The sequence below is a fragment of the Mastigoproctus giganteus genome, chromosome 4 (genome assembly GCF_048544385.1).
Source record: "Mastigoproctus giganteus isolate SK-2022 chromosome 4, ASM4854438v1, whole genome shotgun sequence".
NCBI classification, from domain to species: Eukaryota; Metazoa; Arthropoda; class Arachnida; order Uropygi; family Thelyphonidae; genus Mastigoproctus; species Mastigoproctus giganteus.
In genome coordinates, this window is record NC_143578.1 from 49,394,402 (window position 1) to 49,411,335 (window position 16,934).

Here is a 16,934-nt window from a genome sequence, read left to right on the forward strand (position 1 = left end):
CTTGTTGTTCGTCCAATTCAGCTTTTGATTTATGTAATTTCTGATGCTCGTGTGGCCATACCGCTGGCACATATTCAATTGCTCTTGAAGACACGGACATTGGGTATTGTAATAAATACCAAGCTTAATGCTCGTGTGGTAGATGACTTTCATCAACCGGTGAAATACCACCACTTTGCTTATTGGAGGCTTGAAGTGGTGAAACCCATGTTTAGTCTCTAGAGCAAAGTTTCCGGCATCAACCCCCCCCCCCCCCCCCCCATACTTCTCCTTCAACCCATGCACGGTACTAAGTACTATAGGTTTTGATACCTTTCGTGTTTGGGGGTTTCATAAAAAAAAAAAAAAAAAAAAAGATCAGTTATATCCATATCAGGATATTCTTTTTGTAGCTCTATAATTTTCCTTTGCAGGTTGTTTATTCCTCTGTTAGTTTTATTAACATGTTCCAACTACATATGCTGCACATGAATATTCTTCTATGATAAATTTTAAATCCGAATTAGACTTGAGCACTCCTAAAATTCAAGGATTGTAATTATTCATAAATTTCTCTTCTATCTTGCATTTAAGAAATACACGTGGTCATTTGATACCAGCCCTCAAAATATTTAGATATTCTTCTGATTGACATTGATTTGATTTAAGGAATTCTTCGAAATTAACATGATTATCCAATTCTAATGAGTCATGCATTTTACGATATTTTTTGCAATAAGCTAATCTTCGATTGTCATCTGTGACCATCGGTATCAGTATACGAGTTTGCAACATTGGCCAAAAAGGTGCTTCAAATCGACATTCGCGTCAGCTTGCATTATTTTTATAACAGGTAAAAGTATATTTATGTCGCTGTAAATTTGAATAATCTGAAGTTTTCTCTATAGAACATAATGCATCTATCATTTGGATTGCTTCTTCCATCCCACCTTCTTTTTCTTTTAATGGTGCAGAGGGCGCATTGTTCATCCATAATAATATATGTGCATGTGGACTTCCTCAATGTTGAAATTCAGTGTGTTTAAAGAAATTCACAACATAATATTTTCCAAAAAGACTATAGGTTTTCAATTTTAAAATTTTCTGTTGAGTACACTCTCAACAATTTTATTAAAGTATATGGCACACGTTACACAGTCTTCGTTTATTAATGTACTCTTTCCACGTAAGGTACATCCTTAACTTCATTAGTTGTAATTTTTCGTTTATATCTGAATTTGTATAACATACATAGTAATATGGGCCATGTTGGTTCACACACACTTGACATCAAGAACATTGTAGGTTTTCCTAATTGACGAATAATGGCAAACACATGCCATTTACGTTGACTCCAATAATATGCTGAATTGGGAATTGATTTTAGAAATGCCAAGTTAGACTCTAATGACTTGTTTATAAATTCTTTCGATTCCAGTATAGAACGAGTAACGTTAGCTGTTATTCCTACTGATTTAAATGCAATTTGCAAATTTTCTGCAGTACACATTCACATAATTTTCATTGCCATATATAGCGAATGTTGGGGAGTTACTCCACAACAATCAGATCTACGAATTTCACTCAATGCCATCATAAAGGGAGTAATTTTCAATCCATTTTTAAATTTTCGTGCATGTCCCAAATATATAGCTGGAAAAGAAAGTTCTTCTGCATATATATCAAATACGAAACTTGTTGGAGATGATTTCTGATCCGGTGCTATACATAAATATTTATCTTCAGACCATAATAATGTTTGTTGTTGAATTAACAATAGTTCATCATCATTGTTGACAGGTTCCACAATTTCATCTGAATGTTCCTGTTTGCTCTCATCATTTGTCCCAAGAAATTGTCACTCGCTTTTATGTCATAAAATTTATACAAAGGTGAATTATTCAAATACCATAACCATATTTTCACTATTTTCTTCTGGACACATCCTTGTAGATATGATGATTTATGTATGAGTCTTTGTTTTATATGTACATTAATGGCATAATCGTCATCTAATTCTCTAGGTAATTGATGAACCATCATATTGTTCATCAGTTACCTAGATGTACCGAACTGGTACATTAATGAATGTACTGAACTGGCACATTTATTACTTGTCCAATGATCCCATATTGTCCATGTTCATAATTTAAATGACGAATTTACATAAAGAGTAAACGTGGGGATATCAAATGCTCAGTTACAACATATGGAGGCAAATGAGTAGGACACATTGGTATATAAATCCATTTGACTTGGCCATAGTTGGTATCCATCCCTCTTTTAATGAAGTATGACATGTATTACACGTCATGGAAGTACTCACTTCTTGTAAAGGAAATTCATTTTGAAGTAATTCATATGAAGTTGTTGTAAATGGTTTCAAATCTGATTGAAACCATAAACAATCACAAACATTACAACTAAATCCAAATGGGTTTTTGCACACTAGTTTTTCACTCACTGTCAGCTCGTGTAGACACTATAGGGATGTAATCAAGAATCTCATCATTGGCCATTTCTAATTTTGCTTTTTTTCGTGCACGATATTCCTTCATTCGTTCTGCTGGAGTTTTAGATTCCTGATAAGTATCAGGCATAGTAGAACTCTGTGGTTGAATTTCATTATGATTCGGAATAGTTTGAATTTATAATTTCCTTTTCTTCCATTCACGATATTCCTTCATTATTTCAGCTCGAGTTTTTTTGGGTGTAGTTTGAGAACTCCCAGACATAACGAAACCCTCTTGTTGAATTTCATCTGGATTCACATTTCTGTCCAACTTCCCTTTCTTTCTTTCATGATATTCCTTCGAACACTGGGCTGTAGATTTTGGCACAGTCACTCGTGTATTAATCATTATGCTGATATAACGGTATAACGTAGCACATCACTGCACTTGTTGCGTAGAATTGTTTTCTTGGGCGCATGCATTGTACTTGCGTCACTGCACGCAACAAGTACAATGCATGTGCATCGGGTTTCGTGACAATTTCTAGGTAACGTAACGCTTTTTTCCAAATAAACTGGTAAAAACATTTTTAACGTCAAAACACATTATCGAGAATTCCAAGGCACTCTTTATTTTAAGTTAAGTATAATTGTCAAGTTGCATTAATTATATCAATAGAAAAATTTTAAAACACAATTGAAAATATACAGTAGATAATTTAATTACTGCTACTTAACTATATTGTTTGTGTGAAAAAATTATATACATATATCAGGAAATGTAATAATATTGTCTCATTCGAACACTAATGTGACTCACGCGTGCATGCACACACACGTACAAAAAATTAAGTGAAACATTATTAATTTGAATTTTGAAACAGTTTTATGATGTGTACGTTGGATTATGTGTATATATATACATTCCCTTTCCTTCTCAGTAAAAGATAAGATAGTGTGCAAATTTTGTGGAAATGGACTGTTATCAATGAACTGCTATCATAAATTAGTACAATACCATCATTTCTATATACAGTAAACCAACTTTGTTTTGCAGTGACATCATTACGTAACATCTCTTATTATAAATTCCTTCATGAGTTGCCTATCTGATTATACCTTGAATAAGTAATGCTTCCCCCAGTAGAGAAGACTATCATTACTTGTTCTCAATGGGTACCATCCAGACAGTCGTTTCAAAGCTATTTGGCCCCTCATCAGTGAGTGGGTAGTTAACCTGATAGAATAACAGCCGACAACCCAGTTGTGAATAAATTTTTCAATATGAAAGATGCCAAGTGGGGTATAGTTTAATACATATAGGATTTAGGTCTAAAAAGCCTTAGACAATGGGGAAGACTAAATTATATGAGGGTAAATGACTATGTGCAGTGATAGTAGTAGTAGTGGCAAATTATGAAGACATTCAAAGGTCAATTGGATAGTTATCTATGTGAGGAAGGAAGCACATAATTTATATTTTCTTATCCCCCCCCCCTCTCTCTCTCTCTCTCTCTCTCTCTCTCTCTCTCTCTCGCACGTACCAGTGCAACAAAAGACTGCATCTTCCTTGCACTGTTACTAATATCCCTTCATAATGACTGTCTTCCCAGACAGCATAGGTGTGTTACTGCAAGATAATGTACCCTATCACCACATTGCCAGTATTGTTTGAGAATGGTTTACTGAACATGAAAGTGACTTCCAGGTGCTACCTTGGCTGCTGAATTTGCTGTATATGAATCCCAAAGAACATCTCTGGGATTACATAGATTGACAGATCTGACATTTGGATCATCCACCACAAACTTTTGCAGATCCACAGGATGCAATACTGGCAACATTCAGAGGCCTTATAGAGTGGAGGTAATGCTGGTAGCAAGAGGAGCAAATGCCCACTGTTAGGTAGGTGGTCATAATGTTTTAACTGTGTGTGTGTTTGTGTGTGTGATGTAAATTAAAGTAAGATAGTAAAAAGGAAGAGTTCTTCAAAAAGCAAATATAACTAAAACCAATTAGAAAAAAAAATTGAAATGCAGTAATTTCCTTGACCATTGCTGTCTCATGGCCTTCTGATGATACGGCCCAATTCTTCTCTGTTCTCTATTTTTATAACATTATTGTGATATTTCACGTTATTTGACCTTGGTATTATAAGAAGGTGCTAGTCTAAATTTTTTCTTTATTCGTTTTTAAATATGTGGTATATTTGCCTTTTATTTAAAATATTCAAAATTTTTTGTATGTATTCTTTCCACATTTTCTCTTTTTTTTTTTCTAATCGATTTACTTGTATTTGTTTTTTGCAGTATGCTTCTTTTTACTGTCTTACTTTAATTTGTGTTATGTTCTAGGCAACATTTAGTTGGACATTTCAATACTGCATCTTATGTTTTCCATTCTTTCTTTATTTTTTCTGTTTCCTAATTTTACATTTAATTTAATTTACATTATTTCCTGACAACATGTTGGTAGTCATGCTAAAGCTACCTCTTATGTTTGCTATTCTTTCCTTTCTTTGTTTATCTTGTCCCAATTTACTCTTCTTTAAAACGAACTGTTTATGTAACTTGCTTGTTCTGCACTGCTCATGCTACCACCTATTTTATGTTTATCTCTTGTTTCCTGTTTTAGACTTCACTTCACTCTCTTGTCAGTGCTTTGGATTAGCACTGTATAAGGGCCACTGCAGGTTTATTGCATTTGTAGGCTGACATTAGTTTATCAGTTACTGTTTGTTACATAGATTTGTATAACATTAGAAATGAAGTAATTTTTACAACCATTGTTGCCTTGTGGACTTCTGATGTTAAGGAACTCAGTGGTCGTCTGTTCTCTATTTTTGTTTCTTTCATTTATTTGTTTTTCATAGATATTTTATGGAAACATTAGCATTATCAATGGTTCGACTGTTGATGAACCTGCTCAGATAGCAAACTAACTGAATGAGTGTTTTGCATCTACATTCACACATGAGGAGTTAAGGTTTGAAAATTCCAGAAGGTTATCAAATTGTAGCAGGGGTGCTTAATGATTTTGTAATAACTGAGAGCAAAGTGGAGGAGAAATTATTGAAGTTAAATGTAAGAAAGGCACCTGGGGTGGATGAGATTTATCCACTTATATTAAAGGAGGTGGCAAAGGAAGTAAGCAAACCCGTAGCCATAATTATGAGAGCATCCTTGGACTCGGGAGCTCCCCACGGACTGCAGATGTGCAAATGTATCCCCAATTCACAAAGGGGGATCGAAGCATGACACGAGTAATTACAGACCAGTTAGTTTAACTTCTGTTCCGGGTAAAATAATGGAGTCACTGGTTAAAGATGCATTGCAGGATCATCTAGACAAGACTGCCGCAATAATTCAGACACAGCATGGGTTTGTTAAGGGAAAGTCTTCTCTGACAAATTTGATTGGTTATTATGATGTGGTTACAAAGGAACTGGATGCAAAAAATAATTTTGATATCATATACTTGGATTTCAGGAAAGCTTTTGACACTGTTGTGCATGGAAGACTACTGTACAAATTGGAGCAGAATGGTATTAAGGGTAAATTGCTACAATGGATAAAAGGATGGTTGAGTGGGAGAAGACATGGTGGTAATCAAAGGGTGCTGCTCTTCATGGACTAATGTTATTAGTGGTGTCTCACAGGGTTCGGCGTTGGGTCCACTGTTGTTTTGTATATTTGTATATTTATCAATGATATTGATGAAGGTATATCAGGCTAAGTGTCGAAGTTTGCTGATGATACAAGGGTTGGCAGGGTTGTTAATGACAGTAATGGCAGTGTGCTACTGCAACAGGATCTAGAAAATTTGGGCAGATGGGCTGAGAAGTGACAACTGAAGCTTAACCTTGACAAATGCAAAGTACTGCATATGGATAGAAGTAACCCCAGAGAAAAGTACCAACTGTGTGGTACTACACTTAAGGTGGTAGAAAACGAAAAAGACCTGGGAGTAATTGTGCAGTCAGATATGAAGTTTTCTGAGCAATGCAGACAGGCTGCCAGGGCAGGTCATGGGGTTGTGTCAATGATATATAGGAATTTTGCTAGCAGGGAAAAGGAGGTGATTGTTCCTCTGTATAAGGCAATGATCAGGCCATGTCTTGAATACTGCATACAGGTCTGTAGGACTCATTTTAGGAAGAATGTAGATTTGCTTGAGCTTGTACAGAGAAGGTCAACAAGATTGGTGAGGGGAATGAAGGGATCCTCTTACCAAGAGAGACTTATGTTCTGCAAATTGCAGTGGCTGGAGACTAGGCACTTGCGAGGTGATCTGATTGAGGTGTATAAGGCCTTGAATCGGTTGAGCATGCTGAATTCTGATGGGATTCTTCCACTTGTTCAGATTACGAACCTAAGGGGGCATAAATTGAAATTAAGGAAAGACAGATGTAGAATTGATATGCGCAAATTTGCCTTTAGCCAGTGGGTGGTTAATTGCTGGAACAAACTTCTATCTGTCGTTGTGGAAGTTGATAGGTTAAATAAATTTAATGTGGAACTGGACAAACATTTAGAGAGAATTTTTTGTAAAATTTTTTTTTTTTTGCTGATGCTGCATAAGCTCATACACTTGCTTGCTTGCATCACATGCCAGTACTACTACTATTAGCATTAGTAGTGGCAAGTGATGCAAAAAAGCAAGCTTATACATCATAAGCAAAAAAAAAAAAAAAAGACACTCCCATTTCACCTATTCATTCCCTCCAATAGTTTATCTAGTTCTTCCTTGAGCTTATTTAAACTATCAACTTCCACAACAAAAGATGGAACTTTGTTACAATAATCAACCACCCGTTGGCTAAAGGCGAACTTCTGCACATCTCTATTCTATAACTGTCCTTCCTCAATTTGAAGTTGTGCCCCCCCCCCTCGTGTGTGGGCTGAGCAAGAGACAGAATCCCATCAGCATTGAGCTTGCTTGATCCATTCAGAGCCCTACACCTAAGTCAGATTTTCTCACATGTGCTTAGTCTCCAGACGCTGCCATTTGCAGAACTGAAGCATTTTTTGATAAGAGCACCTCTTTGTTCCACTCACCAATTTCATTGCCCTTCTCTGTACTCATTTCAGCAGCTCCACATCCTTCCTAAAATGAGGCATCTGGGCCTGTAAGCAGTACTCAAGATGTGGCCTGACCATTGCCTTATGCAGTGGGATAATCACCTCCTTATCCATGCTAGCGAAATTCCTGTATATCATTGACAAAACCCCATGAGTTGTCCTGGCAGCCTATCTGCATTGTTCAGAGAACTTTATATCTGACTGCATAATTATCCCCCAGGTGTTTTTCATTACACTGAGTGCAGTACCACACACTTTGTACATTACCCTGATATTACTGCTACCCAAATGCAGTACTTTGCATTTATCAATGTTAAACTTCAGTTGCCATTTCTCAGCCCATCTGCCTGACTTTTATAGACTTTGTAACATCTGCAAACTTGGACATTAAGCCTGATATGCCTTCATCAATATCATTGATAAATATAGAAAACAATGACAGGCCTAACACCGAACCCTGGGGGACTCCACTAATAACATTAGTACATGAACAGCAGTGTCCATTGATTACCACTGTGTCTTCCTTATTGACTTAAATTTATGATATATTTGCCTTTTATTTAAAATATTCAAAATTTTTAGTACATATCCTTTCCACATTCTTTTTCTCAAATTTTCTCTCTCTCTCTCTCTCTCTCTCTCTCTCTCTCTCTCTCTCTCTCTCTCTCTCTCTCTCTCTTTTTTGTTACAAATTGGTTTTAGTTATATTCACTTTTTGCAGCCCTCTTTCTTTTTACTCTCTTTCTTCAATTTAATTTACATTATGTTCTAGGCAACATTTCGTTGGACATGCTAACTCTGCTACTTATTAGCATTAGTAGAGGCATTTGATGCAAGAAAGCAAGCTAATGCAGCATCAGCCAGAAAAAAAAGAAAAAAAAAAACTTCCACTTCACCCCTCCGTTTGTTCAAAATACCTCCAGCTGAGCCTTAAATTTATTTAGGCTATCAACTTCCACAACAAGGGATGGAAGTCATGTTCCACCAACCAACTACCCGCTGGCTAAAGGCAAATTTCCGCACATCTGTCCTACATCTGTCTTTCCTCAATTTGAATTTATGCCCTCTCAGGTGATTATTCTGAGCAAGAGGCAGAATCCCATCAGCATTATGTTTGCCATTCCTGCTTTATTTATGTTTTCTCTTTCTTAATTGTACTTTTAATGTACATAATTATATATATATGTGTGTATATATATATGTGTGTGTGTGTGTGTGTGTGTATATATATATATATATATATATATATATATAGACAAAAATGTTATCAGTGTGCACCTGTATGCCAAAAAAAAATTACCTGAAATAAAATGCAATTAAAGCATAATTTCATTTTATTTCGGGTAATTTGTTTTTTGGCATACAGGTGCTCTCAATTCTTCCATGATAATTACACCTGACAGTTCAGCTCTCCTACCTAATATACTGATAATAACATTTTTGTTATTATCAGTGTATTTTTAATTTTTCATTTTTAATACCTTTCTTGTTTGCTAAGGCTTTCAGTAATTTCATTACATCTCATCTTTCTCATTATTATATACAGGGTGATTCACTACCAGTGAGACAAACTTGCAGGAGGTGTAGGGGGCACAAAGAAGAATCGGAATCACATAGCATTGCAGGGCTCGAAATGCCTTCGTCATGCGGTAGAGGACGTTGAACGGGAGGTCGCGTGAACAGCAATCCCGCTGGAAGTCAGCATTTGCGAACCATTTCTGTTGAAGAAACCAAGTAGCAAAAGTCCTCTGGAGTGGATAATCCGCAGGCTCCAATGATTGGACGCGTTGCAGATAATATGAACTAATTTGGTTTGTTGACAGTATCCTCCATACAGTGGATTGGGAAATACCCAATCGTTGGCCTATCGCTCGAGTACTCGTACTTGGATTGCCCTTCTGCAAGACGTAAGACATTCTCCTCATTGTCTGGCATCCTCGTTGTTCACTTTCGATTCATGGTACCTCTCGTGAAACAACCAGTCTCACGTAACCTTCTGTGCACACATTTGAAAATCGTATGATGAGGAGCACGCCTGTGCGGGAAACATTCCTGGTACAAGCGCAGAGCGGCGCGCCCGTTACAGTACGCAGCTCCATACGCGAGGTGCATGTCGGCCAGTTCAACGTTTGAATACTCGTCCATCCTACTGCCTCGGGAACCAGTTCGCAAATGCTGACTTCCAGTGGGATCACTGTCACGTGACCTCCCGTTCAACGTCCTCTACCGCATGACGAAGGCATTTCGGACCCTGCAATGCTATGTTATTCCGATTCGTCTTTGTGCCCCTACACCTCCTGCAAGTTTGTCACACTGGTAGTGAATCACCCTGTGTATATATATATATATATATATTATTATTTATTTATTTATTCCTGTGTGAAAATCAGTGTATTCATTTAACATGATGTTTTAATCCTCTACTCCAATCAAAAAAATAGCTCAGAAAAATGTGCAGTTTCTTGATCATTGGCTTATAGCTAACCTTGCATTAATATATTGTTAAAATTTCATGATCATTTAAAATCCCATTACCAAGAAAATGTCAGTTGGAATTTTTCAGAAATCTTATCTTTTTTTCACTATCTGTATTGGAAAATTTCATTTTCTGTACATGTCAGAGATTTTGCTAATTCCAAGAGTGTAGCATTTACGTGCTTTCTTTGCAGTTGGAAAGAGATGCTAAAATTGGCAAACTTATAGAAGATCAGTTTTTTCAACAAAAAGTAGAAATACTTACAGCACTAAAGAAGCTCGGTGAAGTTCTGAGTCCTTTAGAGACTGATTTTCTTCAGAGACATTCTACTTCTTCTCTTAAAGAATTTGAACAACTTTCTGAAGAAACATGTAAGTATTATGAGACTGCCAAACAAAAAATTATCTGACATTTTCTATTGATTATATATTTAATAAATTGTAACCACAAACTGTCATGTTTGCAGATAATGCTGCCTTGTGTTGATGCTATAAAGACCATTTCCAAAGCAGGCATATTATTCACTAGTAGCACACATGACATGCCACAACTGAATTCAGGGCTCAACAAACATGATATTTTCTGACCTGTAAAATACAGGCATACCTCGATTAACGAATAGGATGCGTTCCACGAAATTACTTCGTTAAGCGAAACTTCGTTTTCAGAGGTAAAAATACTATGGCCAGAATAGGGATACGTTCCTACGTAAAGAAAATGAAAAGCTTTTTTTCCAACAAAGAAAAGTTTTATTAAATAAACAGTCAACTTGCATACAAAGTGAAATCACATTTTAAAATATGAGGTTAAAGTTGATTGTTTATGCTTTTTTTCTCTTTCATTTAACAATTGCTTATACGGAGTTATTGCATTTAACACTGATCGCTTAACTATAACACTTCTTCCTAAATCAGGATCATTTTCATTAAAAAAATTTAAAACGTTTTCAATGTCATTTAAGCACCTTTTTAAATCTTTGGTTGTTAACACTTTTTCGGCAGGAACTTCTTTAACTTCGCCTTCATTATCTTTGTCTTCGTTGCTAACAAGGTTTTCTAAATCTTCCATTGAAAAACAATCATCTTCTGCATTCAATAAATTTCTAACATCCTCTTCATCAACATTTTCGAAACCTATTGATTGAGCCATCTGGATAACTTCATTTCTAATTTCTTGGATGTTATTTTCTTCTTCTAGTACAACTTCTGGCCATATTTTGCGCCAAACTCCATTTAAGCATTTCTTAGTGACTTCTTTCCAAGAACTATCAATGTTTTCAATTGCGTTTTTAATGGTGTAGTTTTTCCAAAAAGTTTTAACTGTCATTTCCTCTTTATCCTCTAGTTCAGTTAAATTGCTTAAAGTTCGACGCAGATAATAAGCTTTAAATGATGCTATTACTCCCTGATCCAATGGTTGAATCAGGGAAGTTGTGTTTGCTGGAAGAAACACAACTTTGACAGGAATGCATGTGTCCAACGTGTTAAGATCAGTAGGATGTCCCGGAGCATTGTCTAACAACAAAAGAGCTTTTTCTTCAAAGTTGTTTTTTTGACAATACCGTTTTACTCCAGGACAAAAGTGGTTAACAAACCAATCAGTAAATAACTCCTTGGTAACCCACGCTTTTCTATTTGCTTTCCATATTACAGGTAAATTCATTTTTATGTTACCTTTTAACGCCCTCAGATTTTCTGAATGGTAAACTAATAACAATTTTAATTTATAATCGCCAGAGGCATTTGATCCAAAGAGTAACGTTAAACGATCTTTGGCTGCTTTGAACCCAGCAGCTGATTTTTCTTCAATAGAAATGAAGCTTTTTGTTGGTAGCCGTTTCCAGAACAAACCGCTTTCGTCAACATTGAACACCAAATTTGGTGGAAAATTTTCACGTTCAATTATTTCCTTTAGTTTTTGTGGAAACTTATTTGCAGCTTCAACATCTGCACTTGCAGCTTCTCCTGTTAATTTTACACTATGAATCCTGACCCGTTTTTTTAATTTCTCGAACCAACCACGAGAAGCCCCAAAGGTTTCCGTAATTTCTTCAGTTTGTTTAGATTTCAGGTGATTAAACAAAAATAATGCTTTTTCTTGAATCACCATTTGACTTAAAGGCATATGACGTTGTGACATATCATCTATCCACAAACTTAACATTTTCTCCATTTTTTCTAAAATTGGATTCCTTAAGCGAGTTAATTTTGCCGCTGTAACATGTGTACAATTCTGAGCAGACTGTTTTATTTTTTCTGATTGACTTAGTATGGTTGTTAAAGTTGATTGCGCTAATCCTAAAGAATGTGCCACATCGGATTTTCTTTCGCCGCTTTCAACACGTCGTACGATATTTAGTTTAGTTTCCAAAGAAATTGCTTTTCTTTTCTTTGATTCTGACATTTTAATTAACTAAAACAAAAATATTTCCAATAAAATTTACAAAATCTACGTTATGTAATGCTACAAAGAACCTACGTCAATTATTGCAATGCGCCACACTGAAACAACGTCAATCATGTAAACAACAACTAAATTAAGCTATTGACGTGCAAAACTGTTATAACAGACACGCCCGCAGCTCGGGAGCACTCGGGAATACGTAACGAATCGCCGTCAGTCACCAATCGGATGATTGACAGGCGTTGGCGTTAAATTGGAATATTTTTTTATGTTAAATGGGGCTTGAAATTGCGGACTTCGTTATATCGAGGCTTCGTTATCAGAGGTAACGTTAACCGAGGTATGCCTGTACTAGTTGCCATAACGACTAGTATTTTACAGGTCAGTCTGTCATCTGTGAGGTTGAACTGCCAATACTTTGTTTTATGGATAACTGTGGTGTTCAGCTTGCAAGGATTGGTGTGACTTTCAACAAAATTGTTGTATGATGAACCCTTAATATGGATACTAAACTATCACAGTATCATGAAGAAAAATAATAGCCCAATTAATATCAGCCTTTCATTAGGATTAGCATGAAAAAAAGAAGTTATCTAGAGAATATTTTGTAATTAGTTTCTTATTCAGCATTAATACAGCAGGTTCTTTCCTTTTTAATTGATTAAGGAAAATATAAACATTCAAAGTTTTTCATTAGTGAAAACATGCTGTTTATTATACTGAGCTTTGTTCATGTGCACGACTGTAAGTTAGCCATTTGTAACTCAAGGGAGCGATTCTACAAATTTAACATATTATATTGTGATTTTTCAACTTGTGTTACTTTGGTATACTGATAATAATTAATATATCATTCATAATTAAACTTCTAGATGAAAGTTAATGACAGAGAAACTTAACTTTCACATAGTGTTAATCATCGATGGACTATCCAATATATATAATTGTAGTTGATTGATATTAGCTGCTTTCAGGCATTAGCATTATATGAATTTAACACTAACAAGGAAGGTAAACACTGGCTAGCCATCGTGCCATAAACTTGCTTGACTTGACTTTATGGCATAATGACTATACTGCAAGTGTGTGCATGCGCACACCATCCTTTACCCCAGTTGGTGACTGACTGTTTTTGGCACTGTAAACTAGACCTTGATCAAGTCAACCTTGAGATAGTGTTAGGTCTGAAAACTGCTGGGGGAGGAGGTAGAATACACAGACTAATAGATTTACAGCAGTCACAGACAGGTGAAACCAATTCTTGCACTGCTTCTATTGGGTCATATAGCAGCTTAAAAAGCAAAGTTTTCAAGCATGTATACTTGCATGTGCACTAATGCTAGGAGTATAGTAAACAGATTTGGTAAATTTGAAGTACTGGTTAAATCAACAAATGCAGACATAGTAGGATATCAGAACCATTGTGGCACTCAAACATAAGCAATGCAGAATTTGACTACTGTCCAAAGTAAGTGGAAAGGATTTTGCTTTTGTAAAGGAGACTAATTGTCTTAGTTAATTTTTGAATTCCTTTTCAAGATTTAGACGTAAATGGATGTTGGGTGAACTGATGACACTAGTGGCAGAGAAGAAAAATGCATGGGATGATTATCAATTATGTGATGAGAATAATGTGTATAGGAAAGGCAGGCAGAACAGAAGTGGGAGAGTAATGATTGTGGTTAAGAAACACATAAAATATAAGGATTCATCCAGATAATGTGGGTAGCCTATGAAATGTTGAGTCAGTTTGGCATGACAGTAAACACTGGAAAAGCTAAAATGAGAATAGGAGCCTGCTGTAGACCAAATTACTTGTGATGAGTATAATGAACAGTAACACAGGCAGGTAGAGTGGACCAGTAGATTGGAATGTGTTATAATGGGAGACTTTAACTTGCCAAATATCAATTGGAATGTGTGGGTTGGTCGCTCACACAGTAGCAGAAATTTTCTGGATTTATTGGATGATTGTTTTCTACAGCAGCATGTTAGAGAGCAATGCTTTTGATCTGATTATCAGCAGCACCTCATCATGCATTAAGAATATCCAGATAAAGGAATTATTAGGTGGCAGTGATCATAATATATTGGTGTAGGATATATTTAACCCCGAAATCATGGTTAAGCAAGATAAGCCAGATTATGATGAGTCCTTGGCTAAGAATGCAAAGAAAAGTAACAAAGAATTCCTTGCTTACATTACCCCTAGACGGAAAGGAATGGACATTTGCCTAATAGATATCAGTGGCATAACTATTAATGATCCTGTTCAGGATGTGAGCAAACTAAATAAATATTTTGCATCTATATTCATGCATGAAGAAGAACGGTGTTATTATTGATATATATGGGAAAGGGAAAATGAGAGTAGATGTGTGTTATAGGCCCAATGAATCTGATGAGTATAATGAGCAATTGTGCAAAGAAATAGTGGGCTAATAAATCAGAATGTCTTATAATGGAAGATTTTAACTTTCCAGATATTGACTGGAACTTGTGGGTTGTTCACTTGCACACTAGCAAGACTTTTTTGGATTTATTGTGTGACTGTTTTCTACAGCAACATGTTCGAGAGGCAACCAGAGGGAATAATACTCTTGATCTGATTATCAATAGTGATTCTTCATGCATTAAGAATCTGCAAATAAAGGAACCACTGAGTGACAGTGATCACAATGTACTGATGTGGAATTTACTTAAAGATGTAACTACCATCATCATGCATTAAGAATATCCAGATAAAGAAATTATTGGGTGGCAGTGATCATAATATATTGGTGTAGGATATACTTAAAGAAGTAACTACTGTCCAAATTAAGTGGAAGGGATTTTGCTTTTGTAAAGGTGACTACAGGGGTCTCAGATAGTTGTTAAATTCTATACAGTGGGATCAACTGATGATGTTATCAACATTGAATTCTAAATAGGAAACCTTCAGGGACTTAATTTTGGAGGCTACTAGGCTTTTCATTTCAACTAAGAAATACTGTTCAAGGTTTAGGCCTAAATGGATGTCGGATGAATTAATGAGGCTCATGGCAGAGAAGAAAAATGTATGGGATGCGTATAAATTATCAGGCAACACAGAAGCCTATGACACATATAAAATAGTCTGTAATCAAGTCACAAAGGAGGTTAGGCAGGCAAAGGCAGATTACAAGAAATCTTTTGCAAAGGATGCAAAGAAAAACAGTAAAGAGTTCTTTACTTATGTGAACTCTAGAAGGAAAGAGATGAATCAGATTGGACCACTTAACATAGATGGGTTGACTGTTGATGATCATGCTCAGGTAGCTGATAAACTGAATGAGTATTTTGCATCTACATTCACACATGAAGAGTTATTCAAGGAGGGGAATGCCAGAAGTTTATCAAACTCTAATAGGGGTGGATGGGATCTATCCAGTTATATTAAAGGAGGCAGCAAAAGGAAGTAAGCAAACCCTTAGCCATAATTATGAGTGCTTCCTTGGAATCAGGGGAAGTCCCCATGGACTGGAGGTGTGCAAATGTATCACCAATTCACAAAGGGGATTCAAAAGGTGACACAAGTAACTATACACCTGTTGGTTTAACTTGTGTTCCAGGGAAAATAATGGAGTAACTGGTTAAAGAAGCATTGCAGGATCATCAAGACAAGACTGCAGTAATAGTTTACTGCAGTAGCAGTAAAAGACACAGCATAGGTTTGTTAAAGGGAGGTCTTGTCTGGCCAATTTGATTGGATATTATGATGTGATCACAAAGGAACTGGATGCAAAAAATAATTTTGATATCATAGTCTTGGATTTCAGGAAAGCTTTTGATACTGTTGCACATGGAAGACTGCTGTACAAATTGGAGCAATATGGCATTAAGGATAAGTTGCTACAGTGGATAAAGGGATGGTTGTGAGGGAGATGACAGAGTGGTAATCAATGGACACTGCTCTACATGGACGAGGTTTTTTTTTTTTTTTTGGCTGATGTTGCATGAGCTTGCTTTCTTGCATTGTATGCCTCTACTAATGCTAGATTAAATCAAATGTGAAGAGCAGTGGCAGAAAGGATATTAATTTGGTATGGATTTGTAAGAAAGTGGCTAGAAGAAGATGAGATTGGGTATCATATGGCAGTGGATGAAAAAATGGCAACATTAGTTCAATGGGAAAAATCTCTAGGTGAAGCAAAAAGTGAAGAAATATAAGAAAGACAAAGTGCATTGAGTTAAATCACCTGAAGGCAGAAGCTGCCTCAATACTACAGTTGAAAATATTGTCATGCACTTAAGAGAAATGAAGGAACTTTGAAACAGCAATAAAATAAGACCTTAACTAATCAGGAAATTTCTAATCAATTAACTAATCAAGAATTATGGCTGTGGCATGTTCTGATTTCTTCAAAAAGGATAAAATGGGAGTGGGGAGACTGGCTGCTTAACATTTAAGGCTTAATTAAAGGTTGTTCAAAAATTAATATTATTCATGTTCTGTTTAATTTCAATTCTTTATATTCTATTTTGTTTTGAATATAAACATTTTCATGAAATTTTCTTTTTCTGT

The 16,934-nt window shown here is 35.9% G+C and overlaps 1 protein-coding gene across 2 annotated transcripts in view; it reads left to right on the plus strand.

Annotated features, from left to right (window-relative positions):
• LOC150086705 (protein LZIC-like) overlaps positions 1-16,934 on the plus strand; it is a 67,633-nt gene that overhangs the window by 50,350 nt on the left and 349 nt on the right. For both annotated transcript variants that reach the window (XM_090371535.1, XM_090371534.1), the window contains exon 5: positions 10,182-10,359. In XM_090371535.1, coding sequence (XP_090227661.1) covers positions 10,182-10,359 — 178 coding nt within the window. The remainder of the gene's footprint in view (positions 1-10,181; positions 10,360-16,934) is intronic.